Source organism: Pocillopora verrucosa, chromosome 13 (assembly GCF_036669915.1).
Source record: "Pocillopora verrucosa isolate sample1 chromosome 13, ASM3666991v2, whole genome shotgun sequence".
Lineage (NCBI taxonomy): Eukaryota > Metazoa > Cnidaria > Anthozoa > Scleractinia > Pocilloporidae > Pocillopora > Pocillopora verrucosa.
The window spans coordinates 6,967,566-6,982,243 of record NC_089324.1 but is presented as its reverse complement, the minus strand read 5'-3'; the positions used below and the strand labels follow the sequence as shown (position 1 = coordinate 6,982,243).

The 14,678-nt window shown below is 40.0% G+C and overlaps 1 protein-coding gene across 1 annotated transcript in view; it reads left to right on the top strand.

Annotated features, from left to right (window-relative positions):
* Window positions 1-14,567, top strand: part of LOC131773775 (proteasome activator complex subunit 4) — a 38,971-nt gene extending 24,404 nt beyond the window's left edge. Inside the window, exons 30-54 of the mRNA XM_059089729.2 lie at window positions 1-77; window positions 936-1,028; window positions 1,188-1,283; window positions 2,023-2,192; window positions 2,416-2,469; window positions 3,057-3,186; window positions 4,261-4,342; window positions 4,657-4,717; window positions 5,396-5,494; window positions 6,391-6,460; window positions 6,929-7,054; window positions 7,703-7,780; window positions 7,906-7,980; window positions 8,545-8,649; window positions 8,989-9,080; window positions 9,277-9,408; window positions 9,807-10,060; window positions 10,357-10,433; window positions 11,013-11,069; window positions 11,400-11,471; window positions 11,990-12,145; window positions 12,328-12,402; window positions 12,953-13,037; window positions 13,416-13,549; window positions 13,877-14,567. The exon at window positions 1-77 is cut by the window's left edge and continues 52 nt beyond it. Of these exons, the coding sequence (XP_058945712.2) occupies window positions 1-77; window positions 936-1,028; window positions 1,188-1,283; window positions 2,023-2,192; window positions 2,416-2,469; window positions 3,057-3,186; window positions 4,261-4,342; window positions 4,657-4,717; window positions 5,396-5,494; window positions 6,391-6,460; window positions 6,929-7,054; window positions 7,703-7,780; window positions 7,906-7,980; window positions 8,545-8,649; window positions 8,989-9,080; window positions 9,277-9,408; window positions 9,807-10,060; window positions 10,357-10,433; window positions 11,013-11,069; window positions 11,400-11,471; window positions 11,990-12,145; window positions 12,328-12,402; window positions 12,953-13,037; window positions 13,416-13,549; window positions 13,877-14,011 (2,585 nt within the window). The 3' untranslated portion in view covers window positions 14,012-14,567. The remainder of the gene's footprint in view (window positions 78-935; window positions 1,029-1,187; window positions 1,284-2,022; window positions 2,193-2,415; window positions 2,470-3,056; window positions 3,187-4,260; window positions 4,343-4,656; window positions 4,718-5,395; window positions 5,495-6,390; window positions 6,461-6,928; window positions 7,055-7,702; window positions 7,781-7,905; window positions 7,981-8,544; window positions 8,650-8,988; window positions 9,081-9,276; window positions 9,409-9,806; window positions 10,061-10,356; window positions 10,434-11,012; window positions 11,070-11,399; window positions 11,472-11,989; window positions 12,146-12,327; window positions 12,403-12,952; window positions 13,038-13,415; window positions 13,550-13,876) is intronic.
* The last annotated feature ends 111 nt before the right edge of the window (window positions 14,568-14,678 follow it).

The following is a 14,678-nucleotide window of genomic DNA, read 5'->3' as shown; positions in this document are numbered from 1 at the left end:
ACTTCGCCCGCACTTTGGTTCCACCAACACTCTCCAAGCTTCAGAACAATCCAGATGTCTCTCATGAAGAATTCAAGGTTTGTTGCCCTTTTATAGTGGGCTACACTTGTAGTTTGAGCCAGAAGTTTTTACAATTTTCACACGTTTTGCGACTTTCTAGCAATTTTCCCATGCAGTGGTTTGAGACCAGACGCTACCTCAAGTGACTGTTACAGGAATGTTATCTGAATGAATGTTCTTTCCTATTTGAATTAGGTAGCGCCCATGCCTAGGAACATTTCATTAACAGCATCTTTTTTCCTTCCTCCTTTTTTCTTTTTATGGATTTATGAATGTGCTTTTTCATTTATTTCAGCTTTTTACGCTCTTCATCAAGAGAGTTTTGAAAATTAATGTCCGTTTCTTTGTCAGTTTTAATTTGATTATTCCATGGCTATATTGTTGGTGGTGCCATCGTGTAAATTTGTAACTCACTCAAGGCCTCCTGAGGCCCCTGGAAAACGTCCATGTTTCCCTTAGACAGGGAAACAAGCTCTCCTGGGACCCGTTTCTCGAAAGTCCCGGTAACTTATCGGGCCCGAAGTCATATTTTAAAATCAAAAGTTACAGAAAAGAGAAGCAGGCTCTGACACCCTAACCATTCCATTTTGTTTCTTTAACAGCTAATTTCATTTTATCATTCTCAACATTTTTAATACCCCCATGTTCAGTGAAAACATAACAGCTTTACGGGCCCGTTAAATTAACAGAACCTTCGAGAAAACGGGGCCCTGTTTGGCTTCCGCCTTACGGCCCCTTCGCCTATGAAAGGGGTCCTTTCCAAGGCATAGCCGCCTATTATTACACAATCGGCAGCCGCCTTGGGGAAAAGGTACTCAAAACCTCGCCTTACGTCGTGAATGCGTCTCATGTATCCTCGGGCCGTTTTGTTTTAGGGTGCGCTCTATGTGTTGCTGAATAACCGCATGTTGTTCCTGATAGTGCACTATTGGGAGGTCATGGTGGACGTTTGGCCAGTTATTATTCAGGTAGTTACAGCATTTGAAATAGGCCATGTTCAGTTTTTGCTCATTGTTGTTATTGTTGGGTCTTTTATTGTATCGTTTTGTTTAAATGGCTGTAAATGTATAAAACCCATATTTAGGAAATATGGAAATTTATGTCGTGATAATGAACTTTCCTGATAGGCTGACCATTCTGAGAAACCTTCAATTATAACTCTGACTACAATGCTGGCTGAGAAAATGGTGAAGAAATACGACACAGTGGCTATCAGCAGAATGGTAGGATCCAATTCATAATGATATTCTTTCTTTCTTAAGTTCATTGGTTTCTTCATTTTATCTTTTCTTTTCATATGTTTTTCGTTCTCGTGTCTTTAAAGAACAAAAAAGTTACAAATGATCTTAAAACCAGACTTTTTCCCTCCCATTCTCAATTTTTTTCTCATTTAAATTTTTGCAAGTAAGCCGAGTGATTGCAGGGCCGGACGGCTTTTTTCTGACCGGCTCCCGTCAACCTCTCCGGCCCTACGCACGTCAGCTTTCACTGTCGTCAGTTTTGTATGGGCTTGCATGAGCGGGGCCGTACCAGTCGTATGATAATCCCAATTAATGTGAAATAAAAAGTGATAAGTAGAAATGAAAACATAGGTTTGTAATTTTTTTTCGAGTTGACACCGGATAAGCAATGTATGAAATACTGTGCAGAGAAATGAGATCTTGATCTTGGTGGTTAATGGGTTAATTCCTGTCGTTCTTTGTCATCCTCAACCATCTTGGGTGCTTTGGTGGCTTACTTTTACCGCTTTGGGTTTTGGCAACTCAAAACCACAAAACCTTCGCCAAAGAATTAGGCCGTTGACTTGTTTTGAAACGTTTTTTAAAACTTCAATTCAATTTGAGGCGAGATCGGCCATTAGAATGCTAGAATGGTTTACGTCGTAATTTCGTAACCGCGCCAGTATTTGTATCTACCTACAATACTTACAATTGTTGTTTATGATCTCTGATTCACCTCCAGGTAACCGATGCTGCAGTTGAGCAAGCTAAACGACTTTTAAATTCCACTGGACCGACCCCTCAAAGTCATCTGAAGGCTCTCCCAGGTCCGACAGAGACAGCTCTACCAACCGAATTAGAACTAAAAGAGAGCGAGGAGGCCTGGAACACAACGCGAGAGAGTAATTTAAGGTAGCTAGAAACACCATGACAACAACCATGATCACTTCGATTACAAGAAACAGCGTACAATTTCATCTAATTTCTGTCATCTTTGCTTCCTCTGGTCCTGAGCAGTGAACGTCACAAATGTCTTCGAGCGGAATAATTCATTGTTCTCCATGATTTTGTAACTCCTGGCTTTGCATGATATGTCTTCGGATTCCTCATTTATAAGATCTTTCTTTCTTTTCAGGAATTATCAAAAACTCGTTAGTATACTTGTTGATATGCTGGAGGGCGAGAATTTGTAAGTTATTTTCCTTGTTTTTAGAGTTTAAGTTTAGGAGTTTTAATCTGGCTTGTGAAAGATGCTCTTTTCGCGCTGGACTACGGAGATCGAACGGTCCAGCTTTGTTCATGGGCCGGATCAACTGTAAAATCTTCACGACAAGACCCTTCAATCCCACAGGGCCTCTCTCCACCTAGGAATGTAAATAGGAATCATTAAATTGTCGGAGAAGCTAGACGAAATCCTTGTCGACCGTAGGAGCGGGGGTTGGGGTAGGGAGGGTTAACCTTGTGAACTCGTGGTAGATTAGTATGTTGTCAAGAGAGTAGTTGCTATGGTCTTACTCGTTTTCGGGATAAACTCGTGAAACGATCCTCGTGGATCGTAAGCTAAATTTATCCGACCTATACCTCCCAGGCACATTGCTTGTGTAGCCATTGGACCTTCCACTTGTTAGTCTCGCCAGAACCTTTTTTCCATATTTCTGTATCCTTGAAACAGTATCCCTGAGGAGTTTGTATTCCAGCTTGTAGTTCCATTGTTTTGCACTGATTGTATTTATGTCATAAATCCTGTGTAATCCTCTTGTATTCTTCTGTTTTCAGACGCTGGCGTTATCTTCAGATTTGTTTCAGTTTCCTCTTAATGCTAATCCGTTATGATGTTCCTCTGCCAGCAAACGCAGTGAACCTGTGCGTGAAGTTCCTCAATCATGATGCATTAGTAGTTAGAAAGGTAAATTACGTGATGGGCGAGCAGTTCCTGTCATCTGATTTAAATTAGAAACTGAGTCGACTATTTATGGTTTGGTTTTGCAGCAGCCATTTCTTATTAATACGATGCCAGCTAGTGCGAAGTCTGGAACCAAAAATTTTCTGTAAACCGCTGTGAACTTCTCTATCTGTTTCTCAAGCAGTGACCGTACTTTCCGATATTTGAGGTGAAATTTGCGGGGGGGTCCCGACCCTGGTAAATTTTTAGTTTTAGACTTTGCTCTAGCTGGAGTGGTCGCTAAAAAAAAGTACAATATCAACGCGCTCGCAATAAGATTCTCCTCCAATCTAATAGGTTGTAAAGGGACCTACACAGAAGTCGAACGTGAATCAAAGTATGAAAATATGGCACTTCCTCTGACTTGTTCTATAATTTTGTATAATGCAGTCTCGCTGACTCAAAAAATGAAATTGGTTTTAATACAGAGTGATGTGAAATAGAATAAGAGCGGTGATAAATTCTGAGCCCAGTTATGAATTAGATGAAGACAATTTTCGTCTCGTCATAAGCTTAGAACAAAGCAAACAAATTTCTTCGTCCTACGCTCGTGACAAGACGAAAAACATCTTTCTCTAAGATGTAAAGTGTTTGTCACAAGCTTGGAACAAAGACAAAATCTAACTCGTCCTGTAGGATTCAAACACTTGAGATCCTGCGTTCGGTTATTTAACCGAGGTTCACAAAACCTTTTTGAATTCAAATAAATATCATTTGACCTGCACATGAACTTCAAGCAAAGCACTGATCCTGGTAGGGGTGTTGTAACTGAAGCAATTTTAGAAAAGAAGCCCACGGGATTCGAACCCATGTCTCCCAGATACCGTTTGGGCGCTGTTTCAAAACTTATTGGTGAGACAGGGCATTAATCAAGTTCTTATGGGATACGCGTCCGACATTCAGCTGGAATCACGCATGCGCAAAACCAACTTGCTTTTAAAGAGCCCTTCTGCCCATAGTAAGTCAAAGCAACTATAGTGCTTTCATTGTACTGTCTTTCTTGTTCATGCCCCATTCGTTGTCATCGTTTTTTGTTAGCTCGCAATAGACGCCGTTGGAGCAGTCCTTAAACAGCAGAAAAGACCGCACGCTAAAATAGTGGTCAATCCTTACACTGTTGGTAAGCTTAGCTCAGTATATTTTGTAACCTTAGCAATAGCATGGCCAAAAAGAGCGACAGAATGCATCTAGTAACACCTAATTTTCTTAGTAATTTATTCAGAGGGTGCGGTGGAACCCCTGTTCTAAACACGTTTGGAGGATATTGAAAATGTGGTTCAGTGTTAGTGTCTGAGAAACTGCGCTCTCCTAACCAGTCAACTGATAACAAGTTAAGATTAATGCTGGTTTATATCTGATTTACTAATACAAGAGGCCGAATAATTTCGTTCAAGGAAAACGTCCTAATCGGTATAATTTTTTTTCCCTCTTCAGCTGGATTACCCGAGCCAACGACAACAGTTATTCAGCCAGGCGATCGGGAAGATAACAAGTGGTATAAATAACTTGCACATTATTTGTGTTAAGCTTGAAAGTATTTGAAGTTGGCATGGACTTTAGAATACAAAAAAGCATCTGTTTTGGTTGAACAAAACAGATGCATGTGATTGGTTGAACGGTGGTTCCAGTCTCCTTTACCAGTTACGAAGCCTAAAACAAAGAAAAAAAAAAACTAAGTAATCCCACAGTGTCTTCAAAATTATATAGATTGCTCCATGAAGGTTGATAAAATGTTGAACGGTTAAAAAAATCAATTCAGAATTGAGCTGTGCAGGAAATACCGTATTTCTTCGAAGAAGCGCACGGCCGCTAATTTGAAATCTCGGCTGAAAAGTAGGGGGTTGGGGCGCTTAATGGAGGAGGGGTGCTCATTAAGCTTGCTCAGTAGTAGGGCAAATATCAAAAGAAAGGATATCTCACATAAAGGAATTCTGCAAACTTGTTAAGATAGAAATAACTGGAGGAGAAAGAAAATTATTCTCCTGTGCTGATTCCGCTGTAGTTTAAACTCTAAAAAGTTATAGATAAAATGGTAATAACCGAAGATTGTGAGGGAGGGAGGGGGGGGGGGGGAGGGGGGAAAATAGATCATGATCTATTATTATTCTCATCATCATTTTCATCATCGCTATGATCATTTTTATTTTTATTACGTTTTATTTTTCTTATTCAGGCTGCAGTACTCGTCTGCTGTTGTCCCGAAAACAAAAAGTGAATGGGAAAGCTTTGTTTTCATAGACAAGACACACTGGGGTTACTATACTTGGCCAAAGTAAGTGTTGCTTACTTATAGGTCAACGGAGGGTTCGTAGGTGTCCTGGAAAACCTGAAAAGTCGTAGAATTTTATTTTGACATTTACCAGGACTGGAAAGTCCTGGAAAAATACTACAGATCCTAGAAAGTCCTAGAGATCTGCTTAACTCAAGCAATAAAGATATCAGAATTTACGTTTTAAGAAACGTGCGTAGACCGGAAGGAGAATGGATTTTGCAATCTTGGGAATGAAAGGGGCTAAGGTGAAATTTGCTGTCGTGGAAAAATCAATCTGAATCCTGGAGAAGTCCTCGAAAAGTCCTTGACATTTGTTACTGAAAAAGGATACGAACCCTGATAACGATGATAAAACGTTTTTCCGTCATTGTTTTACGTTATAGGGCAGCTAATTTTTCCTGCAGTTTTCATCAATTTCCCCGATAAGCTCACTCTAATGGGTTATTTCCGATAGAGTCTGAAACCTAGTTTTGGGGGCCAAAGCGAGGCTTGGAGTAATAGAAGGAAACCTGAATGCAGATTTCGAGCAACAGAACAATCACTGAAACGTTGCTGGTGCAACTCGCGACTAGACTCGCGCGGCTAAACATATCGGAAATGGGCCATTAAAAACTAGATTTCTGGAAAAGATCATATACAACGTTAAAATGTGCCAAGGGCAAAAACATGGCACACGAGGTGCAGCCGAATGTGTCGCTGATGTCCTCACCATCTTTCGACATCCCACATCCATTACAGAACAGACGCATGGCAACATCTATTTGTTTGACATAATAATAGTGATGTCATCTATACGTCTGTCCCCTAATAGATTATAAGGAAGATGCAATTAAAACGGGTGTATGATTCAACTTACTGTATGAATTTGAAATGTTCAATGGCTCCTTTTTATATAGAAAACTGTTGACTTACGCGTCTGCAGACAAGCAACCTCTTCTGGGGAGAACGCGAGATCAACTTTCAGAGGTAAACAACCACCGACAGAATTTTATCCTTTTTTTGTGTGTGTTGTTTATCCGTTCTTCCTTCGTTTGTTTTGGTTGTTTTTATCCTTATTTCTTCACGCGCACCACGCTCTCCCTTTTAGCCTTGAGTTTTCGTTAACAAACTAGCCATGACACCTTTTACCGCCGCCCATGACACCTTTTACCGCCGCCTATGACACCTTTTACCGCCGCCTATGACACCTTTTACAGCCGCCTATGAAACCTTTTACCACCGCCGATGACTCCTTTTGCCACCGCCTATGACACCTCATACCACCGCCTATGACACCTCTTACCACCGCCTATGACACCTCTTACCACCGCCTATGACACCTCTTACCACCGCCTATGACACCTTTTACAGCCGCCTATGACGCCTTTTCCCTTTGGTTAAAAGGTAAAATCAGATCGAAGTTACTCACTTGAATATTATTTTTTTACGTTTCAGGAGGAACGGCACATATACGACTCATTTAGTCAAGAAGAATTTACGTCGAAATTTATTAACTTTCTGTCGTTAGAAGATAGAAAAGGAAAAGATAAATTCAACCTTCATCGTTTTATGTTATTTAAGGTTAGAAATGAAGCATAATTCTTAAATCGCGTGTCAGTAAGCTCTTTGTTTTCACTCTGTCAAAGAAAGAGAGTTGTAAGCAATAGCAAGTTTTTTCTAATAATAGCCAGTAACAGGAACTTTGATAGTAAAGTGGACATAGCTAAATTGCTACTGAGTGAAATCCTGCAAGAGTGATCCTGTCTCAGTCTCTAAGTAATCTTGTCACGCAAAGGGTTCTATAGAGAGTGTTGCGAGACGAAACCAGACAACAAATGCGAAGGAGACAGCCGACCTCCTTGAAAGCTTTTTGTGTGATTGCTAGTCAGTTTCAGTAGTAGCTACAGAGAAAGCTGCTACATGGAATGTTCCAAACAAACTCTAAGTTTCCTTTGTTGGATATTTCTGTGACATATACATATCTGTTGTTTAACTGGCGGGAGATCCGTATTGGAGAATTTAAGACCAAAGGCACAGTTTTTTTCTCATACGGCCCACGCAGAGAGGTGGTTTGCTTCGTTCCGCTTTGCCGCGAATTGCGGTTAAATAATTCCGGACCGTGGTCCGTATTGAAAAACGAACGCACGATTAGCCAGTGAGATTCGAGGGTTGAGTTTCCGGCTAGCAGAGATACTTCATAACCCTATAAAACTGTATTTTTTTTAACAGGGTCTCTTCAGAAACTTTGACGATGCATTTTTAGATTTAATAAAGCCTCACCTTGAACGACTTTGTATAGACTCGCAGGTAAGGCCTAATTTATTGTTTTTAAGTCGTTGCATTAATGTCGCATTAAAGTTAATAAGAACTCTGTAAATAAATTGTTTTTACTCTTTCCATAACATGTGAACCGTTTATTTGTTGATTTGCAGGAGAGTAGCCAACGTTGTGCTGTGGAGATCATCGCCGCTGTCATACGAGGATGCAGACACTGGAAATTTGAAACGGTATCTAACGACGTTTCTCTGTAAAGGAAAACTTAACAAGGTCCTTGGGTTGTCCTTAATTTCACTTAGCCCAATGTAGAGAGTTATAAGTATTCATTCTAGACACAACTTTCTTTATGAGCGACATTTATTTTTGGTCAATATGATCGATTGTCGTCAAATTACGTTTACCCTTGTACCCTAAGAGTGACTAGCATCCAAACTTCCTCACAATATCACCCCTGAATCACATAGTAAGGTCACTATAGGAAAGGAAATGGTCACCAACCAAAGAAGCTCTCGATTATTAAAGAAATTCTCTTTGATAGCATCTAAGGTAATGTATAAAGAACGGTGTGGAGACTATGCATACTGATGTTAAGACGTTAGGGTTAATGAGGTGTACAAAATTGTCTTTGAATATGCAACAGTTGCGTGTCGTGCAACATATACTCTTACCTCGTCTTTTCCTGCCACTTTGTTTTCGTTTTTTTTCCTCTTCTCATCGCTGTCTTATCAGGGGGGAAGGAGTCGTCTCCGAGTACTGAATGACAATTTTTTGCTTTGATTATTATTCATTCGTAGTTGGAGAGCCTGTGGGACTTTTTAATTCCTCTTCTGAGAAAAGCCTTATCTGCCGTAAACGTCGAGACCCTAGAGGACTGGGGCACTTGTATGGCAACTGCTGTGGTGAGACTCTCCTATGAATAATCTACCATATGCGATATATTTAATGTATAAAGAGGTAAAATTACAATCATATTAAGCGTAAAATCAGCATACTGCGCCGGAACATCTCCTTATGCGTAGCAGTAGCAATGGTCACCCGAGGTAGCAAACCAGAAGGAGAAATTAACCACGTGACCGGCGTGGGCCATTCAGAATCAAGAATAAGTAATACTTTATTCATTGTCTATCTGATTGGCCCAGACCGTTACGTGGTAAAGTTTCTTCTTCTCTGATTGGCTACCTCGTCATTGGGAGAATATTGTTATTTGAAATTCATCACAATAATCTGTCTTGCTACAGGAGAATCAGGATCCACGCCGAATTCATCGCTTTTTAGAAATGTTACTTGAAGACCCTTTGGATGATCAACGTGGTTCCTTCTCTGATTCAAGGTTAGCTGCTTTTTCTGATTCTTCTTTTGCTGTAGTGCAGAACACCCATTGCGTGTTTGCCCGTGCACCAGTCGCACGAACCTCTCGCTGGGTCACCCTCTCCCATTCATCAAGTCAAGTGTTTTTCGTTTCCTTTAAGCTTCTCGTTTTTAAAGTATCACATGTGACTTGTGTGTGTGTTTCTGTTCCTTTTCAGTCGTTTGTACTTTATCCAAGGAGCGCTGTTTCAGCAGGAGTGGCGTGTTCCTGATTTGTTGCACCGCCTGATGGGTGTATTAGAGCGTCATCTAAACCATCCGTACAAAAACGTGCGTGATCGACTGGGAAGGTTAGTATGCTAAAGTTTTTTTGAAAGCTTTGGACATGGTAGGGCCTTTGGACAATAATAGCAGACAGCAATCACACGGAGATTATCACTCAATTCCTCAACCTGGAAAAGCCTGCGCACTCGATATTCGAGGTGTTACTCGCCTCCAGGCTCGGAAGGTTATAATACAAACCCAATATGCCATATCAAAATTAGACTGGGAAATGATTCTTGTTGTACACCAACAGTTGACTCAGGCCGCGAAAGTGAAGAAATTGCTGATCCACCCTCCGTCCAGTTAGTCGTGCTTGATATCTTCCACCCAATGGTTCATTCTCTATCTTCTTTGCACAGCATACATTCGTAATGCTATACTAGGAAATAACCTTTTATTTACTGATTTATTGTCTTGTTCGCAGTGTTCTGTGCAGTGCTTTGATGTACGACCTCAAGTTACGTAGCACCGCACCTACCCGCTCTCCAAACAGGAAGCAATTTGTGAGCAAGATACTTCCGCAACTGGCGGGACTACAAGAATTAGCGCGTGAGAAGGAAATCATGAGCGGAAGTGATGTCAGTGTGACAAACTCGGAGGAGACTGGAAGAGAGAAAGTAAAAGATGGGTCACGTGAAAGTGATGAGAGAAAGGAAGCCATCAAACGACTAAAGACAAGTAAGATCTTACGACTTTTGATCGTAGACTTCCTCTGTATTTTTGTATTTTCTTATTTTTATTATTTCCTCTCCCACTTTTTTCTTCCTCTTTTTTTCTTCTTCTTCCTCTTTTTTTCTTCTTCTTCCTCTTCTTTTTATTATTATTAGTAATAGTAGTATTTTTACTATTATTATTATAATTATTATTATTACTGTTATATTACTTTCTCTCTTCCCTGTTTTCGCTGGTTTTTTCTTTAGCTGGTAACATTTTGTTTGTTTGTTCTTTTTTTTACTTAATTGTTTTTTTTTCAGTGACAAACTGGCTTTTATCACACGCTGTTCGCTCATTAAACAGTTGCCCTGAGGAATTCTTCGATCTTCTTCCTGTGGTGAGCAATCTTAATATCAACAACATTCCCATTCAAATTGTCAAGTAAAAGAATATTTGTTACGAGCTGAAAGAAAAGGATGTGGTTAGCCGGGTGCTAGTGTTGACTAACGTGCATTTAGGAAATGCTCTTTGAACCCGAAAAGACGGTAGAACTATGGTTTGCATCCCTTTTTGAAAGATCCATCAGAAAAATAGAAAAATATCTCTCTTTCAAAAGAAGTGCGCACATTTGCACAAAACTATAATAAAGACTAAAGGCAGAAAGTAAAAGTTATAAACTGACATTTGTCTGGTGAGTCAACCCTTTAACCTCTTAGAGTGACTGGATTCTAATTTCTTCTTACAGTAACACCCTTGAGGCAAATGTAAAGATCATGAGAATAACGGACTTGATCCCAAAAATAAGAAGCCAATGAGTACCACACAAATTCCCTTGTCAGTACCTTTAGAAATGAGAAGACAACAGTGTGAAGAGTATTAATACTGATGTTAGGGTGTGAACGGTTAAATGAAGCATTTTGTCCCTCGTGTGTATGCTTTAAATTAACTGAGTACATTCTTCATGTGTTTGTAACAGATCATTCTTTTTGACTCTCAAGAAGACGACCCCGAACTTCAACTCTATTGTCACAGGGTAAGTGTAACCTTTAAACTCTCAGATGAGGTCAACGTGTAACTTCTCCTTACATTGTCGATACATTATCCATTAGACAGGGAATGAGAATAGAAAACGTATCAGAAAGAAGGTAGTAACTTTGATATAACTTCAAATTCTGAGCCTATTTACAAGGACGTGTATGGCATCAAAACAGAAAACAAGGAAAGGCTAACAAGAAAGATGGAAACGTCTTGTCGCAGTGTGCGTGTACAGTCTCTTTGCGAGCGACTCAAATAGACTCGGTCAATATTGCTTCTTGATTTCTTTTTTCCGCACTAAATTTGTCTGAATCTCTTTTTCCCGTAGACCATTTCCTACTTATCTCAAATGGAGCTTCCATTTAGTTTGATTCCTGTGGCGTTACAGACAGTCAAACAGGTAGGTTACACTTTACAATGTCTCTGTTACAAAATTATTTTCATTTCTCACAGAACGAGAGAGAAAACAAATTTCGTAATTTTTAACGATCTCATATTGTTCTTTCTTATTTATCGCCTGTTCAAAAGTACTGAAGAACAATCCTAGGTTTTTCAAGAAAGAGGAATTATGGGTAGGGCCACGCGTTTCTGCGCGTGACCACGGGACATAAAATAACTATTTTAAAGCATTGCCTGTTGTGATAGGCAGCGAGCAACGAAAAGAGGAAATGACTAAAAACCCTTTGCAGGGGCTTTCATGACAGATCTCTTCCCAAATCAAGGTGAAAAGACACAAGTGAACGGAAGGTTCAAACTTCTGTAAGAGAAACAATGAAATTAGCTTCTAAATGGTGAAATGAGGCTCTTTGCTCGTCCCTGGATCTGTTCTAAAATGTTTTAACATTTTAACGCTATTCAGTTCATATTGTGTCCTTTAAGGTTGGAATGTTTCTTACGGTATTTCGTTTCCTTTTACAGATCGCTAGCAATAACTTGTGGCACCCCAGGCGAAGCATTTTGGAATATCTACAAGTGATGATTTTCGCCAACCTCTTTGCTATCGCTAGTAACGCGAAGTTCGTTTCAGATGTTAAGGAGCTGGTACTTAGTCTCCTAGCGGATGAGCAACTAGAAGTAAGCGAGTTCTGGTGTAATTCTGACGCGTTCAGTGTCAGTTCTGAGCGGCTACAGCTTTTTGTAATCAGTAGCAAAACCGAGAAACTTATTGGTTCCCTAAAGAGAATCCTTAGAAAGCGTTTTGTGTTTGGCGTGTAGATGGTGATGTGCTGTTTAAACTAAAATTTTTCCACTCTCAGGTTCGTGAGACGGCAGCAGCAACTTTCAGCGGTCTCGTTCATTATGGCTTCTTTGAACTTAACGACGAACTCCAGGTGAGGTCAATTTGACCCCGATTTTGAAGAACGCTTATGAGTGCTTAATTACAGAGGAACTCGTCTTACGACCATCGCATTACACGAAACTTTTTCTTCCTTCAAATGAACTGAAAGGCTAACCCTTTACATATTTGCAAGACTTGACTCTGATGATGACTTTTATTCTTTATTTATTATTTATTTATTATTATTATAATGTCAAAACTCTAATCACTGTCATCGACCACAGACTTTTTCAGGACTACTCAACTGCACGACGCTACTATAGAATCTATTTTTGGCCCATATGTGCTACCTTAACCCTGATCGTCTAGTCATGGCGACTTGGCTTCGATGAAAGTTATTGTTAATTTGGGATCTCCAGATCATTATTCCAGCATTATAATTTAGCCTCGCTTCATTTGCCTTTTTTAATATAACTTTATGTAATATTTATTTTGATTTTGAATGGTAGACCCAAACCTCGCCGTTTTTGTTCGCCTTCTCTCCCCCTGACTCCCACTGACCGAGAGCTTGCCAATTTACCAAACTGATTTATTTGTTACAGAAACAATTTACTAACATGGCGAACACTAAGCTGAAGAAAAGGAAGAAAGGTGTGGTTGGTGCAAACGGACTCAATTATGACGCAGGTACAGTTAAAGAACAAATTATCATATTCCTGGTCGTTTTTCTGTGTCATCTCCTTTCAACGATGATGGTTTCGACTGTTTTTCCTTATTGATCAACGCAACTCAACCCTATGTGTAAATGTGTTAAGACGTCAACTTTTCCCTCAACAATACGTGGAAAGGTTTATTTTGTAGATGAACATCGTAAAACTGAGGATAAGACAAGTGCAGCACAATTGAAACTCCAAAGACGAAAACATGAAACGAGATCGCGGTGCATCATGGTGGAATACTACTTACGATTACTTTCCTACGACCACTTTCATCCCTTACTTGGTTCGTCTGTAGGTAGAGGAATCTTGAAATTATTCCTTTTCTGTTGTGTGATTTTGTCTTTAGCCTTGATCCATCGTCACGCTGGGGTGTTGGGGCTAGCTAGTTGTGTCCAGGCCTTCCCGTACGATGTACCGTCCTGGATGCCGCAAATCCTGTTGGACCTGGGTGATCATCTACATGACCCACATCCGATACAGGTGGGGCTAGAAATGGAAAACTTGATTACAGTATTTGGAGCTGGTTAGAAATAGAAACTTACGTACAAATCATTATTTAATTTAAAACTTATGAGTTTGCTTTCAGTCTGCTGTATTTGAAGTTGTGCGATAGGATCCTAGACCTGTCGGTGAAAGTAATGCTACTGAGAAGAACTTTCATCTATCACTATCCACTATTGGAAGTTAGGTATCGAGTGGTAATTTTTCTTTTGTTACCACTTATTTCGCTCCGCAGTGTGTATAATCGAAGCCACATAGTGATTTGAACAAAACTTATCGATCGTTTCGTACTTTTTTCGCTCTCAGGCCACTGTCAAAAAAGTCATGTCGGACTTCCGTCGCACCCATCACGACAACTGGCAAGAACATAAACAGAAATTCACTGAAGATCAGCTGCTGGTGTTGACAGATCTACTGGTGTCCCCGTGTTATTACGCATAAACATCGAGGAACAATTTCTCCTTCAGACCTCTGATTTATTCCACTCTTAACCATCCAACGCTTATCTTTTAGCGTCGCCTTGACTATTACTGTTAACTATTTTTGAGATTAATCCGACGTAATCACATGTTACTTACGTGGTCCTGTAGAATGGATCATATTTGTGCCCAAAGCAGCATCTCGTCGCGAAGAAGCTGCGTGATCTGTCACGCTAGTCACGCTATAGAGCTTGACAGGCTGTTTAGAATGAGAAAGCCTCTTGCTCTTTGAAGAAGAACATGAAAGAGGAATCCTTCCATGTGGAATAATCTACGAATTATAAATTTCAGGAGGTGTAATCTTCTGGTAGAAGTTTTATTACATGACACTTCGTTTACAGTACTTATCGATATCGTTTCATGAACTTGGAAATCGAACAGGTTAGCTGTGCTACTCATGCTTAAATAAATGGGGAGGGGGAGGGGAGGGGGGTCTAGCTTGAAATTAAGTATGAGAAAGATTGAAGTCGTGGTGAAAACAACAAATGTGCTTTCAACCTTTCTTTATCGTAAATTTCAGCAGCTCTAAACTTTAAATTGTACCTTTTATATACCAGAGGATAAACTTATGCGTGCTCAAATCTTTTGTAACCATATCGTCTTGAGGTTTTAATTGTCAGGAGCTAAAT